Below are 18877 nucleotides of genomic sequence, written 5' to 3' on the forward strand. Positions count from 1 at the left end.
GTTCCTTCTCAAGAATGACCAGTTGGGCAGACGAATCTTATGATGGATATGGGGGGGGGGGGGGAGAAGCCTCTGGGAGCTGGCTGAAATTTAGACAATACCCCTGACGGATGATAGAGAGAATCGAGTGGTCCGACACGATCTCTTCCCAGTGATGGGCGAAGCTCATGAGTCTGCCTCCGACTGGGGGATCTGATGTCAGGGGTACGGTCAACTGACTTCTTCTCCCTTGCCGCCACTCAAAAGCCCATGGCCGGGGCTTGCTGGGGCACCGGCTGGGGTCTAGGTACTCGCTGCTGTCTAGGATGCCCCTAGAACCGGTGTGTGGCGTATGTGCCCGGAGGATAGTATTTCCTCTGCCGGTAAAAGCGCTTCTGGGAATCCCGCCAGGAGGATTTTCTGGCAGAGCACGGGCCTTCAGAGGCACTAGCATACAGCTGTTGAAGGGTATCATGATGGTCCTTCAATTGTGCTACTACATCATGGACCTTGTCCCCAAAGAGGTTTTCACCTGTGCAGGGGACCATAGGGCACTCACAGAATCAAATTAAAGGTCCAATCCGGGCACAACTTCCAAACTGGAGAGCGCAAATGCTTGACCCCCCCCCAATCAGGAATCGAATCACATCAGGATGAGAGGCCAAAGACTTCCCCCAAAACTTGCCCCAAGGCGGACACCTGAACGCGGAGCAATCCCTCCTGCAAAAAGGCTAAGATATGAGCAATGTCCACAGACAGGGGATCCAATCACTGTTGCAGACACCCCAACTCAAAGACCCTCCAGACCCTGACATATGTCAGAGATATAGAGGGTCCCCGAGCTTGAAGAGGGTAGAAACCTGCTCCGAATAGCCTTTCAGGCACAAACCACCTTCTCTCTAAGCCAAGCCGTGAGACAGAAGTGATCCTACTGGTCCAAAAATACGGGACCCTGCTGAAGCAACCCTGCAGGTGGTCCAACCAGAGGAGTCATTCCATTGTGAGATGCACCGCATCTGCGAACCACAGCCGTCGCAGCGACTCTGGCACCATTAGCTCCACCAACCCCCAGATGTGTCTATGCGCCACAGAACTCAACCGACGAGGGGCCTCTGAGGAAACATGTACAGTAGGATCCCCGTTGGCCAAGGGCACACCAGAGAATCCAGCCCCACCGTGCTGACCTCTTGTCTGCGAATGAAAAACCCCGATGTCTATGCGCTAACACAAGTCACCATGAGATCCAACTGGGGAATGCCTCACCTACCACAGATGCAATCCCAAGCTTCCAGGGACAACTCCTATTCCCCTTCACCCAGCTGAGGAAATCTGCTCGCACGCTGTCCACACCTGTGACGTTGAGAAGCCGCTATTCCCTCGAAATGGTGTTCCACCCAAAAAAACCCCACAACTGTCAAGCTTCTAGAGCCACGGCATGACTTCATCCCTCCTTGCCAATTGATGTATGCCACAGTCATCGCATTGTCCGAGAATATGCTAACCACCCTGACTCTGATCCAGGCAAGGAAGGATTCTAGGGCCTGTCAGACTGTCCTTGTTTCCAGACAATTGATGGACCAGGATTTTTCCTCTGAGGACCAAAGCTCTTGGGCAGTTTGCCCCAGGCACACTGCCCCCAACCCTTGAGACTGATATCAGTGGTCACCACCAGCCAGTCCTGGGTCTCCAGATCCATTCCCTTTTCCAGACTGCGACACGACAGCCACCACGATAAACTGGATCTGGAATCTCATAGAAGAGGCAAAGACAGATGATACTCCTCAGACAAGTGATTCAACTTGGACAAGAAAGCCTTCTGCAATGGTCTCATGTGCGCGAAGGTCCACAGAACCAAATCCAACATGGAAGCCATGGACCCCAGGACCTGCAAATAATCTAAGGCCACTGGCACAGAGACGAAGCAGACATCAACTGCACCTTCGGCAACCTGTCCGAAGTCAGAAACACCCTGCCCTTCTGGGTATCAAAAAGAGCCCACAGATACTCCAACGACTGGGTTGGCACCAGGTGACTGTCACATTTATTACCCAACCCAGCGACCGTAAAGTGACCATAACGCACTGGAAAGACCACACACACTCCTCCAATTTCGCACAAATGAGCCAATCGTCCAGATACGGATGTACCAAAATCCCTTCTGGCCGAAGGGCTGCTGCCACCACCACCTTCATGAAGGCTCGTAGCATCATGGCCAAGTTGAAGGGAAGAGCTCGAAACTGGAAATGCTGTCCTAACACCATGAACCAAAGGAACTTCTGATGGTCCTTCCAAATGGGAATATGGAGGCACGCCTTTGTCAGGTCCAATGATGCCAAGAAGTCTATGCGGACTGCCACTATCACAGTTCACATCTCCATTCACAAACGCGGAACCCTCAGGGCCCTGTTCACATCTGCAAGTCAAGAATAGGCCAAAAAGTTCCCTCCTCCTTGTGAACCACAAAATAAATGAAGTACCTTCCCTGTCCCTGCTCCTCCCGCAGGACGGGAAAGTATCACATTTAAATTTAACCACGGTTGCAGAGTACCCCACATAGTCTATCACTTGCTTCGAGGCAAATTGGGACTCCAGAAAGGCCTCCCTGAGAAGGCACAAAAATTCTAGAACCTAACGGTCAGTGGTAATCTTGGTCCACTCCTTGTAAAAGCTGAACAATCTGCCCGGTACAGCTTCTATGGAGGAATGGGCGATGCTGGCTTCACTATATTGACTTTCCACCACCTGCTCCTTGACCAGCAACATCCCCAGAAGATTATGGGAACCTCGAAAAGACTGCTGTTGCCCCAATGACTGCTTTGCTCCCGAACCAGAGGTCTTGCCTGAACAGAACCTACACAACTCCTGAAAATGGGAGCAAGATGGAAAAACCTTCCTACTGGTCCTCTTATCCTCAGGCAACCTGTTCCCTTTGTACTCTCCAAAAATCTTCATCAGCTGATCCAAATCCTCCCAAAAAAGGAGTTCCTTTTAAAGGAAAGATTACACAACTGAGCTTAGGACCACATCAGCCGACCAATTTCGCAACCACAAAAGCCTGCATGCCACTACTGCCAAGACCATGCTTCTGGCTGAAGTGCACACCAAGTCAAAGTGCATCCGCGACATAAGTCACGCCAGCCTCCAAGCGCGCTGACATTCCCTGATGAGGTTTGCTCCTGTACCTTCTGCACACAGCACAAGCAGGCCCTCCACATCATGCTGCCACAAATCGCAGCCTGGATACTCAAGGTGGAAACCTTGAACATCCGCTTCAACTGAATCTCCAACTTGCAATCCTGATCATCCTTCAGGGCAGCAGCCCCCACCATCAGGATAGTCATCTTTTTGGTAACCGCCGCATCCAACTTAAGCACCTGCAGGAGCTCAAAGGTCTCCTCCATCAGGAGGTAAAGCTTAACCATGGCCCTGCCAATCTTCAGACCTGCTTCAGGAAAGTCCCACTCCTGGTTCACCAACTTCCAAATCTTCTTAGGCAAGGGAAAGGCACTAGGAAGGACCTGCAGTCCATCCAGGACCGGATTCACGTCCTCATTATCAGACTCCTCCTCCACCCGGGGAATAAAGAGATGCAATTCCTCCTCCTTAAACAAGCTGACCACCCGAGGGTCATCCCCTTCGACATCGGAAAGTCATTCAGATCGGGATCATCTTTATTAGCCTCTTGGTCTGCATCTGGAGGTACATCCACATCTGAATCTGCCAGATCTAGAGAGTCCTCCTGTGGATCATCAGAACCTCCCACATCTCTGGGATCAGCCTCTGAAACTGCTCAACCCAGACCTAAGCATCACAGCACATCCACGGACCCTCCAGAAGAGACCATCTTAGGTCTTTTAGAAGAACGAGGTGGTCTCTCCTTCAGATGCTTCACCTCCACCCCCCTTGCACGCCAGGAAGGCCTTATGCAGGAGAACAAATTCCGGAGAAAAATCTTCAGGATCCTCTGTCCCCTGCTCGAGAAAGCTGTCATCTGAATACCCTCCCCCATCCCCTGCACCACAGGCAAAAGAGGTGAAGGGGGAATACTTGGGCTCTCTGGCAATCATGGACCCCTGATCAGAGTGCAGCCATGCTTGCGGGGGAATCATGAGGTCTCTGGGGGACCGCAGCCCCAGAGGGCCCTCTTTTCCAAGGCCACCCGTGAGGAGGTACCTTCATCTCCCACTGCACAGCCAGTACAAATGGAATGAGTATTGAGCTGTGTAGACCACAGACCGCACGCCCTGCACGGCTTTGGCGCCATCACTCATGCAGTCCGCTCAAAACACATAGGTCACACACATGGCTGAAGTGCCACGCTGTGCTGCAAGGTGCTTTCACCGCCATCCCAATTGCCGTTCCTTCAGCCACTGTAAGCCAATTAAAACTTAATACAAGCAAAACAGGGTACTTCCCTGACAGGACGGTGACTTCGCAGGAGACCTCTGAGGTCATGAGGCAGCCAGTCCCCTGGCTATCAGAGGACTCACTGTGGGCAAAAACCAGCCAAGGGTTTCCAACTCCCTGGTCACCCTGCTCCACAAAGGACCCTAACACCTCAGGGAGCCTCTGCCAAAAACTTTTTTTTTTTCAGACTGCAGGTTTGCACCTCTACCATCTGCTGGAGACATACAGAGGGACTGCAGGTGGCACACTTATGTAACAGTGCCTCAAGGTTTTGTTCTCTGCCTCCATCTGCAGGTAGGGATGCAAAACCCACTTGTCTAGACTGATCTGAGTATGAACAGGAAAAAAACTGCTTTTCTCACCATCATTATTGACTGTCTACTTCATTGCCCCTTGGGCTCTAAGGCAACCTTCACAAGGACAGTCAACTAGGGATCCACCACATGCTGCACCAGTCTAGATAGGTCTGCATTTTCTGGAAAAAGAAATACTGATAAGGTTTACTGCTGCACTAACTTACATGTTGTGAGTGATGTCACAGAAAAAAATTGTAGTTTGGTGTTCACTTGCTGGGCAGGAGGCATAAAGCGCAGTTGCTTACCTGTAACAGGTATTCTCCTAGGACAGCAGGATATTAATCCTCACATACGGGTGACATCGTCCGATGGAGCCCAGCAAGGAAAGCTGCTGTCAAAGTTTCTAGAAACTTTTACTGGTAGACTGAGCATGGTCAGCCTGCTTCTATCCACACATCCACATGAGGTCCCCCTTTAGCATCATAACACAGCAAAATTCAAGTGAAAAATAAAACAAATTGAAGGTGAACAATCTGGGAAGGCTGGTGGGATTCCTGAGGACTAACAGCCTGCTGTCCTAGAAGAACACCTGTTACAGATAAGCAACTGTGCTTTCTCCTAGGACAAGCAGAATGGTAGTCCTCACATGTGGGTGATTAAAGAGCTCCAGACTGCCCCATTTAACCAAGGGAACCCAGAGGCCGAACAAGGTGCCAAAGGACACAACACAACTGCAGCGCTGTAGGAGAACAGGGAGTGGTCTGGTCCCACAAGGAGCACGAGGGGACAGTTGGGTTTAGGACTGGAACAGATTGCCCAGGACGGACTGACCAAATGCACTGTCCTGACGGTTATCCCTGTCGAGGCAGAAATGAGTTGCGAACATGTGGAGAGAACTCCAGGTTGCAGCCTGGAAAATTTCTGCGATGGGGACCGCATGCAGGTGGGCCACTGACACTGCCATGGCCCACACAGAGTGATCCTTCACCCTTCTGGCTAGCTGGAGACCCGCATGAGCAGAGCAGAAGGCGATACAATCTGCCAGCCAGTTCAATAGGGTCTTCTTCCCCACCGCTGAACCCAGTCTATTGGGGGTCGAAAGACTCAAAGAGCTGGGAGGACTGTCTATAGGTCGCTGTGCGATCCAAATAGAAGGCGAGTGCCTGCTTGCAGTCCAAGGTGTGGCTAGCATGTTCCCCTGGGTGGGAATGAGGCCTCGGAAAGACGGTGAGGAGAATGATGGACTGATTGATGTGGAAAGCAGTCACCACCTTTAACAGAAATTTGGGATGTGTACACAGCACCACACGATCATGAAAGAACTTCGTGTAGGGAGGGTACGTAACCAGAGCCTGGATCTCACTGACCCCGCGAGCAGAAGTAATCGCCACCAGGAACATAACTTTCCAAGTAGGAACTTCTGATCACAGGACTTGAGGTTTGAACGGAGGCCGCATTAGCCTTGCCAGGACAATGCTGAGATCCCATGGGGTAGCCGGAGGTCGGAATGGGGGCTTTAGCTGGACAAGGCCCTGCATGAAGCGTCCGAGAGGCTGGATCGAAATGGGCACACCAGCAACCCGGTGGTAGGAACCGAGTGCGCTGAGATGTATGCAGACTGAGCTGGTCTGGAGGACAGACTGATGCCAGAGGTAATCCAGCAGGCAGGGTAGCGGACAGGAGAAAGGGTCCAGCTCTTGACCACCGCACCAGATGGAAAAATGCTTCCACTTTGAGCTGTAAGACTTCCTGGTGGAAGGCTTCTGGGACTCAATCAAGACTCAGGCTGAAGGATTGTGTGTTCAACATCCATGCCATGAAGGCTAGTGCCCAGAGATTCGGGTGGCACAGGGTGTCCTGGTTCTGCGATATGAGGTCGGGCACAGTCTCCAGCCGGATAGGCGCACACACTGACAGGTCCCGGAGGAGAGGAAACCACACCTGCCTTGGCCAGGAGGGCGCCACTAGGATCATGGTCCCTCCATCCTCTTGGAGCTTCAGCAGAGTCCTCGAGAAGAACAGCATGGGTGTACACATACAGGAGACCCCCGTCCCCAGTGAAGGGAGAAGGCAACACAGGCCAGATGGCCCTTCCCCGGTATCAGGGAGCAGAATCTTCCCACCTTGTTGATTGAGAGGGGAAGCGAATAAGTCCATGTCCAGCATACCCCAGTGGTGGAACAAGCCAGCCGCCACCGCAGGGTTCAGGCACCACTCGGGCAGCTGGAAGGACTGACTGAGGCGGTTCGCCAGTGTGTTCAGGTGACCCGGCAGGTAGGTGGCCCGCAGAGACATCCCTCTGGAAAGGGCCCACTCCCAGACCTGCACTGTCTCCTGGCAGAGGAGGAACGAGCCCGTGCTGCCCTGCTTGTTGATGTCCCACATCGCCACCTGGTTGTCAGTCCTGATCAGGATGTCCTTGGACGACAACTGGTCTTGGAAGGCCCACAGGGCATACCATATCGCCCAAAGCTCCAAGAAGTTTATCTGGCATCAAGCTTTGGCTGCAGTCCAGTGGCCCTAAGTATGTAGGCCTTGTGGGCCCCCCCACCTGAGGCGAGGCATCGGTAGTGAGGGGCAGCGTGGGTTGAAAAAAAGAGTCCGCTCTCCAAATTGGGGAGCACTTCCCACTACGCCAGGGAGCATCGGAGGAGATCCGAGATAGTTACCGGAGCCTCTAGATCGTAGGATATTTGCCGCCACTGGGACCGTAAGACCCACTGAGGGTGCCTCCTGTGGAGGAGGGCAAAGGGGGTCACGTGGACAGAAGCTGCCACGTGGCCCAGCAGGCGGAGGGTTGGCACCCTCTTGCTGTTGCGAACGAGCGTGGCCAGCGATGCGAGGGCGACTGCCAGGTCCTTGAGCAGGAAAGGTTTTGCTTGGGCCGTGTCCAACCTAGCGCCTATGAAGTCAAGTGGCTGAGATGGACAGAGGTGCAACTTGGGGAAACTGATGACAAAACCCATCTGCAGGGTCTGAACAGTCAGGGCCAGCACCTGCAAGGCCCCAGAGCGGGAGCCGTTCCTGATAAACCAATCATCCAGGTATGGAAAGACATGGACCAAGTGGTTTCTGAGGTAGGCAGCCACCACCGCCAAGCATCTGAAGACGCGTGGGGCTGTTGCCAGCCCAAAGGGCAGCACTTTGAACTGAAAATGCACCGTCCCCACCAGAAAGCGGAGGTAGTTCCTGTGGTTGGGGACAATCACAATGTGTGCATAAGCCTCCTTCAGGTCAAGGGAGCAAAGCCAGTCCCCTTCTTTGGAGGAGTGGGGATCAGTGTGCCCAGAGAGACCATTTTTAATTTTTCTCTTACGAGAAACTTGTTTAGCGCCCTGAGGTCGAGAATGTGGTGCAAGCCGCCATTCCACTTCGGAATGAGGAAATACCTGGAGTAGAAGCCATGGCCTTGCTGTTGGTGGGGAACCGGTTCTACTACTGCACCCGCTGCAAGAAGGGTGGAGAGTTCCAATTGAAGGACGACCTGATGGGCGGACGAACCCCACGATGGACACGGGAGAGCGGTCCCTGGGAGTCTGTTGAAATTCAGGTAGTAGCCCTGGCGGACAATGGAGAGGACCCATCGGTCCGACTTAATCGCCTCCCAGCGATGGGCAAAGCAGAGGAGCCTACCACCAACAGGGGAACCAGTGTCTGACTTGTACTCCCTCGCCGCCAGTCAAAAGCACGTAAACGGGGCCTGCTGGGGCTGACCGCCACCCCTGGAACTGATCCGAGGCGGGCAAGCATGGCCGGCTAGAGAATAGTAATTCTTCAGCCGGTAAAAAGGCTTGCGAGAGCCTCACCTGGAGGGTTTTCTGGCAGAGGAGGGGCATTCCAAGAGGCTGGCGGAGAGTATCATGCTGATCCTTCAACTGCACCATGGCCTCCTTGACCTTGTCCCCAAACAGGTTCTCGCCTGTGCAGGGGAGATCTGCAAGCCTGTCCTGAACTTCTGGCCGGAGTCCCAAGGCTTGGTGCCAATGCCGCCAGCGGCGAGGCAGGCAGCAGTCTAGAACACTTCATAGGTGGATCTCGCCTCGTGCTTACCCGCTTCAAGACCCAGCATGGTAACTGGCAGCAAGAGTTTCCTGCTGCTGCTGGGGAAGGCCCTCCACAAAGCCTTTGACCCAATACAACTGCAACCTGTGGAAGCAGGTCCAACACAGCTGGTAGGCAGCAATGCAGGCCACCAGCATGGCACCCTGAAACATTTTCCTACCTATGCCATCGAGTTCCCTGTGTTCACACCCCGGAGGGGTGGAAACGTGTGTCCGGGATGCCTGGCTTTTTTCAGGGCAGACTCTACGACAGACTGGTGGGGGAGGTGCCGCACACCAAGGAGGTAGCGTGAGCCTTCCTGTTGACTGGGGGTCAAAGACTCCGGGTGTTCCCACATATGGAAGAGGAGATCTTTAAAAATGTAGTGGATAGGAACTGCCATGATTTCTTTGGGAGCATCAATGAACTGGAGAACCTGCAGAATCATGTGATGGGTATCCTCCTCAGAAAGAAGATGCAAGGGGATGGCTGCTGCCACTGCCCTTACTAAGCCCGCAAAAGACAGGTCTTCGGGCAAAGAATGGCGCCACTCCTCTGGAGGGGAAGAATCCAAGAGGGGGTCGCCTGAGAACTCAGAGGATGAGTCCGAAGAGTCATCGCCCCAAGGGTCATAAGGATCCTCCCTCCTCACTGGGGCCCAGGTGCCGAGGGTGAAGGCCATGAGGGACAGTTGGCCTAGGCCCCGGAGGCTGTGGGGGCACAGATGGAACCCCCGGCAACAGGGGGTGGGGGGAGAAAAATCGGCCATGGCAAGATGGGCGGAACCGGTGGCGGTTCAGGGAACTATGGGGGAGGCCTCATCCTCCTCCTTGGACCCGATCGTGATTGCTCTGGTGGAGGATATGGGTAGCCGCTGAGGCATCGAAGGCCTCTCTGGCACTGGCTGTGCTGGTAGGGCACCAAGGACATCCAGACACTCCAGCAGAGATGTAAGCATTGGTGGCAGAAGCTCAGGTACCGATGTGGAGGCTGGTGGTGCTAGCAGCTCAACGCTTTCTAGTGCTTTGAGCACCGCCGATTGCACCCTGCGGTTCAACTCCTCCTGGAAGTCCTGAGTGGCCAGGACTGATAAGAGGGGGAAAAGGCGTCGCCAGCGCACCCTCGGGTTCTCGAGGTGGCATGGCGCCCTGCACTGGAGTCTGTGGGGAACACCTCGGGCACCGGAGGATGGGGCCTCCAGAGGCCGGTGCCGCTTCGATGGCAGCTCAGCAGCCACCGATGCCGCTCTGGAACCAGAATCGTGCAGAGAGTGACCGTGTCTTTGCTTTTGGGACTTCCGGTGCTTGGCCTGGTCTTTCCCCGGCACAGAGGATGTCGATGACCCAGAGGTCAGGGAGAGGGGAGAGAGAGCAAAATTGCTTACCTTGTAATAGGTGTTATCCCAGGACAGCAGGATGTAGTCCTCACATATGGGTGACGTCAGTGACGGAGCCTTAACGCGGGAAAAACTTCTGTCAAAGTTTCCAGAAAGCTTTGACTGGCAGCCTGAGGCTACTGAGCATGCCCGGCATGCCATATTCTCTGCCACAGGGGTCTCACTCCAGTCTCGTATGTAGCAATAAGCTTTTAGCTAAAATTAAAAATAATAAAAAGGCATAAGACCCAACTCCGCGGGGTGGCGGGTGGGTTTCGTGAGGACTACATCCTGCTGTCCTGGGATAACACCTATTACAAGGTAAGCAATTTTGCTTTATCCCAGGACAAGCAGGATGCTAGTCCTCACATATGGGTGATTAGCAAGCTAGAGGCTGATTCATTGTGTAGCGAAGCAACAGTGAAGTATTGTTTTTGAAATGAATCAGTCGAAGATTACAGCAGGTTGGATGTAGGAGGAGTTGGGATTACACTGGAAACAAGTTATTTAAGACAGATTGTCCATAGGCTGAATCTTGTCATCCTTCCTTGTCTAAATAGTAATGAGCTGCAAAGGTGTGAAGGGAACTCCATGTTGCTGCTTTACATATGTCAATGATAGGCACTGAACTATAGTGTGCTACTGAGGTTGACATTGCTCTTACTGAATGTGCCTTTACTCGCCCTTGGAGAGGAAGGCCTGCTTTTTCATAGCAAAACTGTATGCAATCTGCTAGCCAATTGGATAAGGTATGTTTACCCACTGCTTTACCCGGTTTGTTTGGGTCATAAGAGACAAACAGTTAATTGGATTTCCTGTGGACTGCAGTGCAGTTTAAGTAAAAGGAGAGTGCACGTTTACAGTCCAAAGTGTGTAAGGCTCATTCTCCTTGGTGAGCATGAGGCCTTGGGAAGAATGTGGGTAAAACTATGGATTGGTTTAAGTGGAATTCCGTAACTACCTTGGGAAGGAATTTTGGATGTGTACGGAGAACCACTCTGTCATGTAGGAACTTTGTATAAGGTTCATATATGACAAGTGCTTGTAGCTCACTAACCCTCCTAGCTGATGTAATGGCTATGAGGAAGATAGTTTTCCATGTCAGAAATTTAAGATCACAGGAATCTATGGGTTTGAAAGGAGAACGCATGAGTCGTGTTAAGACCAGATTCAGGTCCCATTGTGTGACTGGTGGCCGAATTGGTGGCTTAAGTTGAGTCAACCTCTCATGAATCTACTGATGAGAGGTTGTGTGGCTATAGGTGCATCTGCCATCTTATTATGGTAAGCCGAGATGGCACTTAAATGCACTCTTACGAATGAAGTCTGCAGACCAGAGTCTGACAGGTGACATAAGTAGTCTAGTAGAGAGGAGGTGGAGCAGGAAAAAAGGGTCAATATTGCTTTGCTTGCACCACAAAGTAAAACCTTTTCCATTTTGACGAATAATTTTTTCGAGTTGAAGGTTTACGTGAAACTATAAGCACTTGAGATACTTTTGTTGAAAGGTTTAGTGGTTTTAAAATTAAGCTTTCAACATCCATGCTGTCAGGGAGAGGGATTGAAGGTTGGGATGGCGCAACCGACCCTGATCCTGAGTTGTTAGAGTGGGAGCTACCCCCAGACGAATTGGATCGCTGATCGACAGGTCTAGAAGTGTGGGAAACCAGACTTGTCGAGGCCAATATGGGGCTATGAGTATCATGGACCCCTTGTTCTGTTGTAGCTTCACTAGAGTTTTGGTTATGAGCGGTATCGGAGGATACGCGTATAGTAGGCCTGAGTTCCAAGGGCGAGCAAAGGCGTCCTTGGCTGGCTGATTGTTCTGTTTGTGTAGTGAACAGAAACTGTCCACTTGTGATTCAGATGTGATGCAAAGAGGTCTATTATCGGCTGGCCCAACGCTGAAAGATCCTGGTCGCGACTGAGGGATCCAGAGACCACTCGTGTGGTTGGAATCGACGACTGAGTTGATCTGCTACTGTGTTGTGTATGCCTGGCAAATAAGTTGCCCGAAGAAACACTGAGTGTGTTAGGGCCCAGCCCCAAATCTGTGCAGCTTCTTGACAAAGGAGATACGAGCCCGTACCTCCCTGTTTGTTGATGTACCACATGGCTACTGTGTTGTCCGTTTGGATCAAAACAGTCTTGTTGGAAAGGCAGTCTTTTAACGCATGTAGCGCATAACGTATAGCTCGAAGCTCGAGGAAATTGATTTAAAAGGTTGCTTCAAGTTTTGTCCAAGTACCCTGGGTGCGGAGATTGTCTATGTGAGCTCCCCAACCCAAGGTGGATGCATCTGTAGTTAATGTTATTTGTGGAACTGTTTGCTGGAAGGTTTGGCCCTTGCGCAAATTGTCCTTGTTTATCCACCAAAGCAGAGATGAGCGTAGCTTGGGTGTGATCTGAATTAGAGCATGAAGTGGTTGAATGGCTTGGATCCATTGAGATTTTAAAGTCCATTGAGTGATTCGCATGGCTAATCTTGCTAGAGGAGTAACAAACTGTGGAGGCCATGTGGCCTAATAAGGTTAGAATCTGACGAGCTGTAGTTGTGGTTCTTGAAGAAATCAAGTTCGCCAGGCAAGAAAGTGTTTCTGCGCGATCCTCGGGAAGAAATGCTTTTGCGAGGATGGTATTTAAATCTGCTCCTATGAATTGAAGGTGCTGGGATGGAGTCAGATGGGATTTTTGATAATTGATGAGAAAACCCATGTTGTGAAGGAGAGTAATTGTGTACTTCAAAGAAGTTAGAGTTCCTTCTTGAGACTGACTTCTTATGAGCCAGTCGTCGAGATATGGAAAAACATGGACAACCTTGTTTGTGCAAGTGTCCGGGAAGGCTTTTTAAACAAGCCTTCCCGGACAACTTATAACCATCACCTGCTACTGTAACAATGCTACTGTAAATATTCATTAAGTTATTGTTATTAAGTTAAGTAATTATCCCTGTACAAATCTTTACACCCCACCGTTCCTTTTTTTCTCTCTCCCAGTTATCTTATCCCTGTTTTTTGTAACTGCTTCCCCTTGCACAAGTTTAGTTCTACTGTTCTATGCACCCCTGTTACTATGTAAACCAGCATGATGTGACTTGTTCATGAATGCCGGTATATAAAAAACCTAAATAAATAAATACTGCCATGCATTTGGTGAACACTCGGGGGGCAGAGGCGAGGCCAAATGGCAGAACTCTGTACTGGAAATGCTGATGGCCTACTATGAAGCGTAGGTACTTGCAATGAGGAGGAAAAATTGGAATGTGAGCGTAAGCATCTTGAAGATCCAGAGAACAAAGCCAATCCCCTTTTTGAAGAAGTGGAAGCATGGTTCCCAATGAAACCATTCTGAACTTTTCCTTTTTGAGATATTTGTTGAGATTTCTGAGGTCTAGGATAGGCCGAAGACCTCCTGTTTTCTTTGGAATGAGGAAATACCGGGAATAGAAGCCTCTGCCCTGCTGAGTCCAGGGGACCTGCTCGATGGCTCTGGATGTCAAAAGGGTGGATAATTCTATTTGAAGTTGATGAATGTGATTTTTGTCGAGGTGAGAATTGCTTGGTGGAAATTCTGTAGGGGTTGAAACGAAGTTGAGCTGGTATCCTCGATGTATAATGGAGAGGACCCACTGGTCCGATGTTATTGTTGTCCAATTGATGTAGAATTTGGACAATCTGCCTCCTACTGGAATGTTTGAGTGACGATTGATATGAAGGCCTTGTTCTCTGGGTACAGTTTTCAAAAACCGGTAGTAGGGCCAGTTTGTGAAGGTGGTGGTGCTCTTGCCGCTCTTTGCTGCCTTTGTTGAGGTCTCTGCTGAGACCTAGGCTGTCGTGGTCTAGAGGCAGGGGGATAGTACTTTCTCTGCCTATAGAAAGGACGTCTGGGTTCTCTTCGTGGAGGTCGTCTCATGGTATGTGTAGCAGAATCATGGGGCAATGCGGAGAGTTGACGTAACCTTTCCGTATGATCACGGAGCTGAGAAACTGCGTCCTGTACCTTGGACCCAAAGAGTGTCACCAAGGCAGGGGTAAATCTACTAGCCTTGTCTTGGACCTCTGGGCATAGATCAGATGCCTTAAGCCAGGCCCAGCGTCTTGCAGCTATGCCAGATGCAGCTGCTCGGGAAGCTGTGTCATAACTGTCATAGGCCGCTCTCACCTCGTGCTTTTCTGCATCTAATCCCTTGCCAATTATAGCAGATGCAGCTTCCTGATATACTGAGTGGGCAGTGAAGGGATAAAGTCTTCCATCTGTTTCCAGAGGTTCTTCTGGTATTGTGTCATGTACAAATGGTACGCTGAGATCTTTGAGTTCAGCATTGCTCCCTGGAAGATTTTGCGGCCTAGCTGGTCTAAAAATCTGTTGTCTTTTCCAGGAGGGGCCGAAGAATGGATTCTTGTCCTTCTGGATCTTTTTTGTGCAGACTCTACCACTACAGAGTGGTGGGGTAGTTAAGTTTTCTGATAACCAGCAGTCTGCTGTACCAGATATGTTGATTCTATTCTCTTATTAACTGCAGGAATGGTACATGGGTGTTCCCAGAGCCTTTGTTGCAGTTGGAGGAGAATGTCATGAACTGGAATGGCCATAGTGTGTTTCGGCGGGTCCACGAATTGAAGGACCTCTAAGGTCTGCTGCCGTACATCCTGTTCAGTTTGTATCTGAAAAGGGATAGAATCTGCCATTTCTTGGACATAAAGCGGAAAAGACAGATCCTCTGGCAGTGATTGTTTTGCAGCAGGAGGTGGAGATGGATCTGACATGAAGTCCTCTGAAGAGGGATCTGAATCTGTGTCAGACCAGGTGTCATATTGAGGTATCTGTTGTGGAGGTACGACCTTGGGAGGAGGAACTACTCCAGAGGGTCCTGGAATGGGTTCGTCCTGCGAAGAATCCTCCACTTGTTGTTCTTCTGGACCGCATGGTAAAGAGGATATCAAATCCTGATACCTCTTAGTCAAAATGTCATGCAATTGCTTCTCTTGTGAAGAAGGAAGTTTAGGTTGTTGAGGCATCGCCAATTTCTGTTTAATCGATGACTTAAACCTCGATTTCTTATGTAGTGATATAGAAGGTGCCGTCGTATAGAGTGACATCGACTGTGACGTTGATGGACCGGTGGATTCCTGGTGAAAAATGAGAGTCGAGAAAATCGGCCTTGATGGTATGATGGCAGGCATCTAGAACGATGGATGCGGCATCGCTGAAGTCATCTAGGGCTGCAGTGGCATCGGTATCGATGTATCCTTCGATGCTGTCGATGACACATGCTCAGAAGTCTCCGTTGAGGTAATCGGAGATATCGGCAGTAGCGGCCTCGGCACAGCCGCCGGCATAGACGATGGCATCGATAATACAGTCGGCATCGGCGAAACCGCCGGCATCGGCACTGGTGCCGGTAGTTGTTTTTGGATGGCATCCATAACTAGTTTTTGGATTAGATCAGTTAAGTCCGGCGCAGCGGAGACAGGTACCGATGCCGATATCGATGACGGTGCAGTAATCGAGGTTGGCACCGTATCAGCGATTTTTTTACGCTTTGCTGTCGGTTCTGTCGATGACGGAACCGATGAAGATTCTGAAGGTCGATGATGTCGATGCTTGTGTTTTATTCTAGGTTCAATCACTGACCTTGTCGATGACATAGATGGGGGTCTGTGACGTGGCATCTCCGGAACCTTCAATATGTTTCTTTTTTAGGAGAAGCTTTTTAGTTCCACCCACCGGGGTGGATTTCGTCGATGTCTATGGTGAGAGGACTAGCTGAAAAATACTAGCCATTTTCTCACGTCTAAGCTTTCGGCCCTTTGTGATCATTTCTTGGCATTGGGGGCATGAAGCGATGTCATGCTTCTCCCCCAAACAGATCACGCATTCTAGATGCGGATCTGAAACAGACATGGTCCGGTTACAAGAAGGGCATTTCTTGAACCCGGAGGCTATGTTGGGATCGACGGCCGTCGATAAAAGTATTTGAAAAAAGTTTTCAATTTGAAAAAATTGAATGTTATTCCTGTCACCATCCAGTGGGAATTGAAAAATGAGACCCGATGTGGGAGAGAATTGAAATTTTAGAGTGAAAAAATGTGAGGGAATCTCACAGGGCTCCGGTAACCGCGATGCTTATGGCAGCGCAGAAAAACGAAGACTGGAATGAGACCCCTGAGGCAGAGAATATCATGGCATGCCGGGCATGCTCAGTAGCCTCAGGCTGCCAGTCAAAGCTTTCTGGAAACTTTGACAGAAGTTTTTCCCGCGTTAGGGCTCCGTCACTGACGTCACCCATATGTGAGGACTAGCATCCTGCTTGTCCTGGGATAACACCGAGGATCAATCTCCCTCTCCCCAATCCTTCGGGGTGCTGGATAGTGGGATGGCAAGGGGAAGAGTAAGACTGCTCCCCGCAATCCTTGGGTGTCTAGGACATCAAAGCAGGGTTGGATGATTTCAGGGTCCCGAAAAGCTTCTCCATTTTATCTAGGCACGCCCGACACCCTTTGGGTGTCATTTGATCACACAAACGGCAGCCACGGAGTTGTGTCCATGCAGAGGATACAGACCTCGTGCGGATCCATGATGGACACGGTCCGCGTGCACTGTCGAAGACTGGATGCCATTGAAAATGGGCCGGCGCACGGTCGATGGCAGACTGGCACCACGGTGCAGAGGTTTGGGAATCTACCGCGAAGAACGAAAAAATTGCCGAAAAAGGGGTACCTGCTGAGACAGGAGGGAACCGATGACGAAGGGGACCAGATGAGGAAAAAACACTGGAGAACAGAAGAAAAATTTTGCAATGATTTTAAAGGAGTTTGGAACTCCACAACCGCGAGGCAACTGCACCACAGAAAAGAAGAGACTGAAGGGGGGACCTCATGTGGATGCGCAGATAGCAGCAGGCTGAGCTTGCTCAGTCTGCCAGTCAAAGTTTCTAGAAACTGACAGAAGTTTTCCGTGCCGGGCTCCATCGGATGATATCACCCACATGTGAGGATTACCATCTGCATGTCCTAGGAGAACCTATTTGCCTGGCGTGGCACTGCAGGATAAGGAAGAACATGTTTCAGTCATCAAAATTTCTTAGCTCCTACACATACAATTATGGTCTTTGAATATTGACATACATGGACTGGCTTACAAGAAATGGTAGTATAGCACCTGCTTCATATGCTTCAGTCTGTGCTGTAAACATGACTATAGATGACTGCTTTACAAACCTTGCAATAAAAGTTTGACTATAACACACCTTGGAGCAATACTGGAAAATCAAGAAAAATTAAAATGCAGCATAGTATTAGGGCTAGACAAACAAAATTAAATTAAAATAGGAGTACACAAGAGAAGATAACATCTTTGGCTGTTATTCACCAGCTTACATGATTAATACCACATACTCTGCTGCCAGTGTGCCGCCTCCGGTTTGACATTGGGGAATGACTGCGGCTCCTTCGGCGACGATATTCAGGTGTATATGATCTGCTTCGAGATCGCCTTCGGTGTGAATGAGAACGGGATCTGGAGCGTGTATAATGTCTATGAGAATGCCTCCTAGATCTTGACCTATAATAAAACAATATTAGCAAAATAAAATGAGATGCAATAATGCAGATGAGCACCTCCTCTGTGGTGCAATCACAAGTTTCATGGCTGTAGGATGCAAAAGGCAAACAAGTATTTGGTGTACAAAGTGTTAATGCCGTTTTACTTTACAACTAAAGAACAGAATGTAAAGAGTTAGAGCACTCTGTAAAAACAAGTGGCAAAAAATGCCTTGTATAAAAGTGTACTCAAAACAACATAAGTGGAAGCTGTTATTTCTTTTATCTTATTTTGTTAGAGGGAGGAGACCTCATATATTCATACAGGGAGTACTATATTCATGTACTCTCACTTTCTTTATAGTAATTTCCAAAAGACAGTTTCATTGGCATTTCATATTTGCCACACTTCAAGATATATAATCATTGGTCTTCTAACCCTCTTTTTTCTTCTTTTCTGTTTAAATTAACAAGCATAATCCATAACTTAACTTTTGTTATGTGCTTTCACGCTATATATAGCAAAAATAGCACTTATCATTTGGAGTGGAAGCTGAGCGATGGACGCTGTGCTGCACAAAGAGCTGCCCTCACACACACACACTCTCACCGGGGCCTTCCATTTCGCTGCAAACGGCACACCTGGGCCTTCATCTTCGCCGCGAATGGAGCATGCCTGCGGTACACGCAGGACGCGCTCCATTCTCAGCATGCCAGGGTCTCTTCTGCTATTTTCTGTGCAGAATTTGGCAATTCTGCGCAAATTCTGCAAATTGTGGCAGTTGAAGGAATCTGGATAGAGGGGAAGTTGTGACAGCACCTAGCTGGGCCTGGGAAGGGAAAAAGTAGTGCCTGCACTGCCAGGCTGGCAAGGAATGTCTGAGGTGGCTGAAGAGTTGAAGGCTGATGGAGGCAAGAGAAAATTAAAGGGTGGTAAGGGCAAAGAAAAGCAAAAAATGTTAAACAAAAAACCCTTCATCTTGGGGGAAAATACAAAGGGAGCTAAAAACCATCTAAGTAGAATAAATGTTTCTAAAAAATATTTTAACATTTTATATTTCACAAATCCCACACTCTGGGGATTGGAAGCTGTAACAAGAGACGCACTTGTTGCTGCAATTTGTACATCCTGTCGTTAGTGAGAAAGACCCTGCCCTGGAGGGTGTCAAAATGAGGTCCCAAATACCCCAGACACTGTGACGGAGTCAGATGATTTTTCGCTTCATGGATTACCCAGC

The 18877-nt window shown here is 49.9% G+C and overlaps 1 protein-coding gene across 6 annotated transcripts in view; it reads right to left on the minus strand.

Annotated features, from left to right (window-relative positions):
- TRA2A (transformer 2 alpha homolog) overlaps positions 1–18877 on the minus strand; it is a 229722-nt gene that overhangs the window by 143847 nt on the left and 66998 nt on the right. For 4 of the 6 annotated variants that reach the window (XM_029589089.1, XM_029589086.1, XM_029589090.1 and 1 more), the window contains exon 3: positions 17478–17661. In XM_029589089.1, the coding sequence (XP_029444949.1) occupies positions 17478–17661 (184 nt within the window). The remainder of the gene's footprint in view (positions 1–17477; positions 17662–18877) is intronic. The other 2 variants (XM_029589091.1, XM_029589092.1) reach the window with 1 other exon arrangement.

The sequence above is a fragment of the Rhinatrema bivittatum genome, chromosome 2 (assembly GCF_901001135.1).
Source record: "Rhinatrema bivittatum chromosome 2, aRhiBiv1.1, whole genome shotgun sequence".
Taxonomy (NCBI): domain Eukaryota; kingdom Metazoa; phylum Chordata; class Amphibia; order Gymnophiona; family Rhinatrematidae; genus Rhinatrema; species Rhinatrema bivittatum.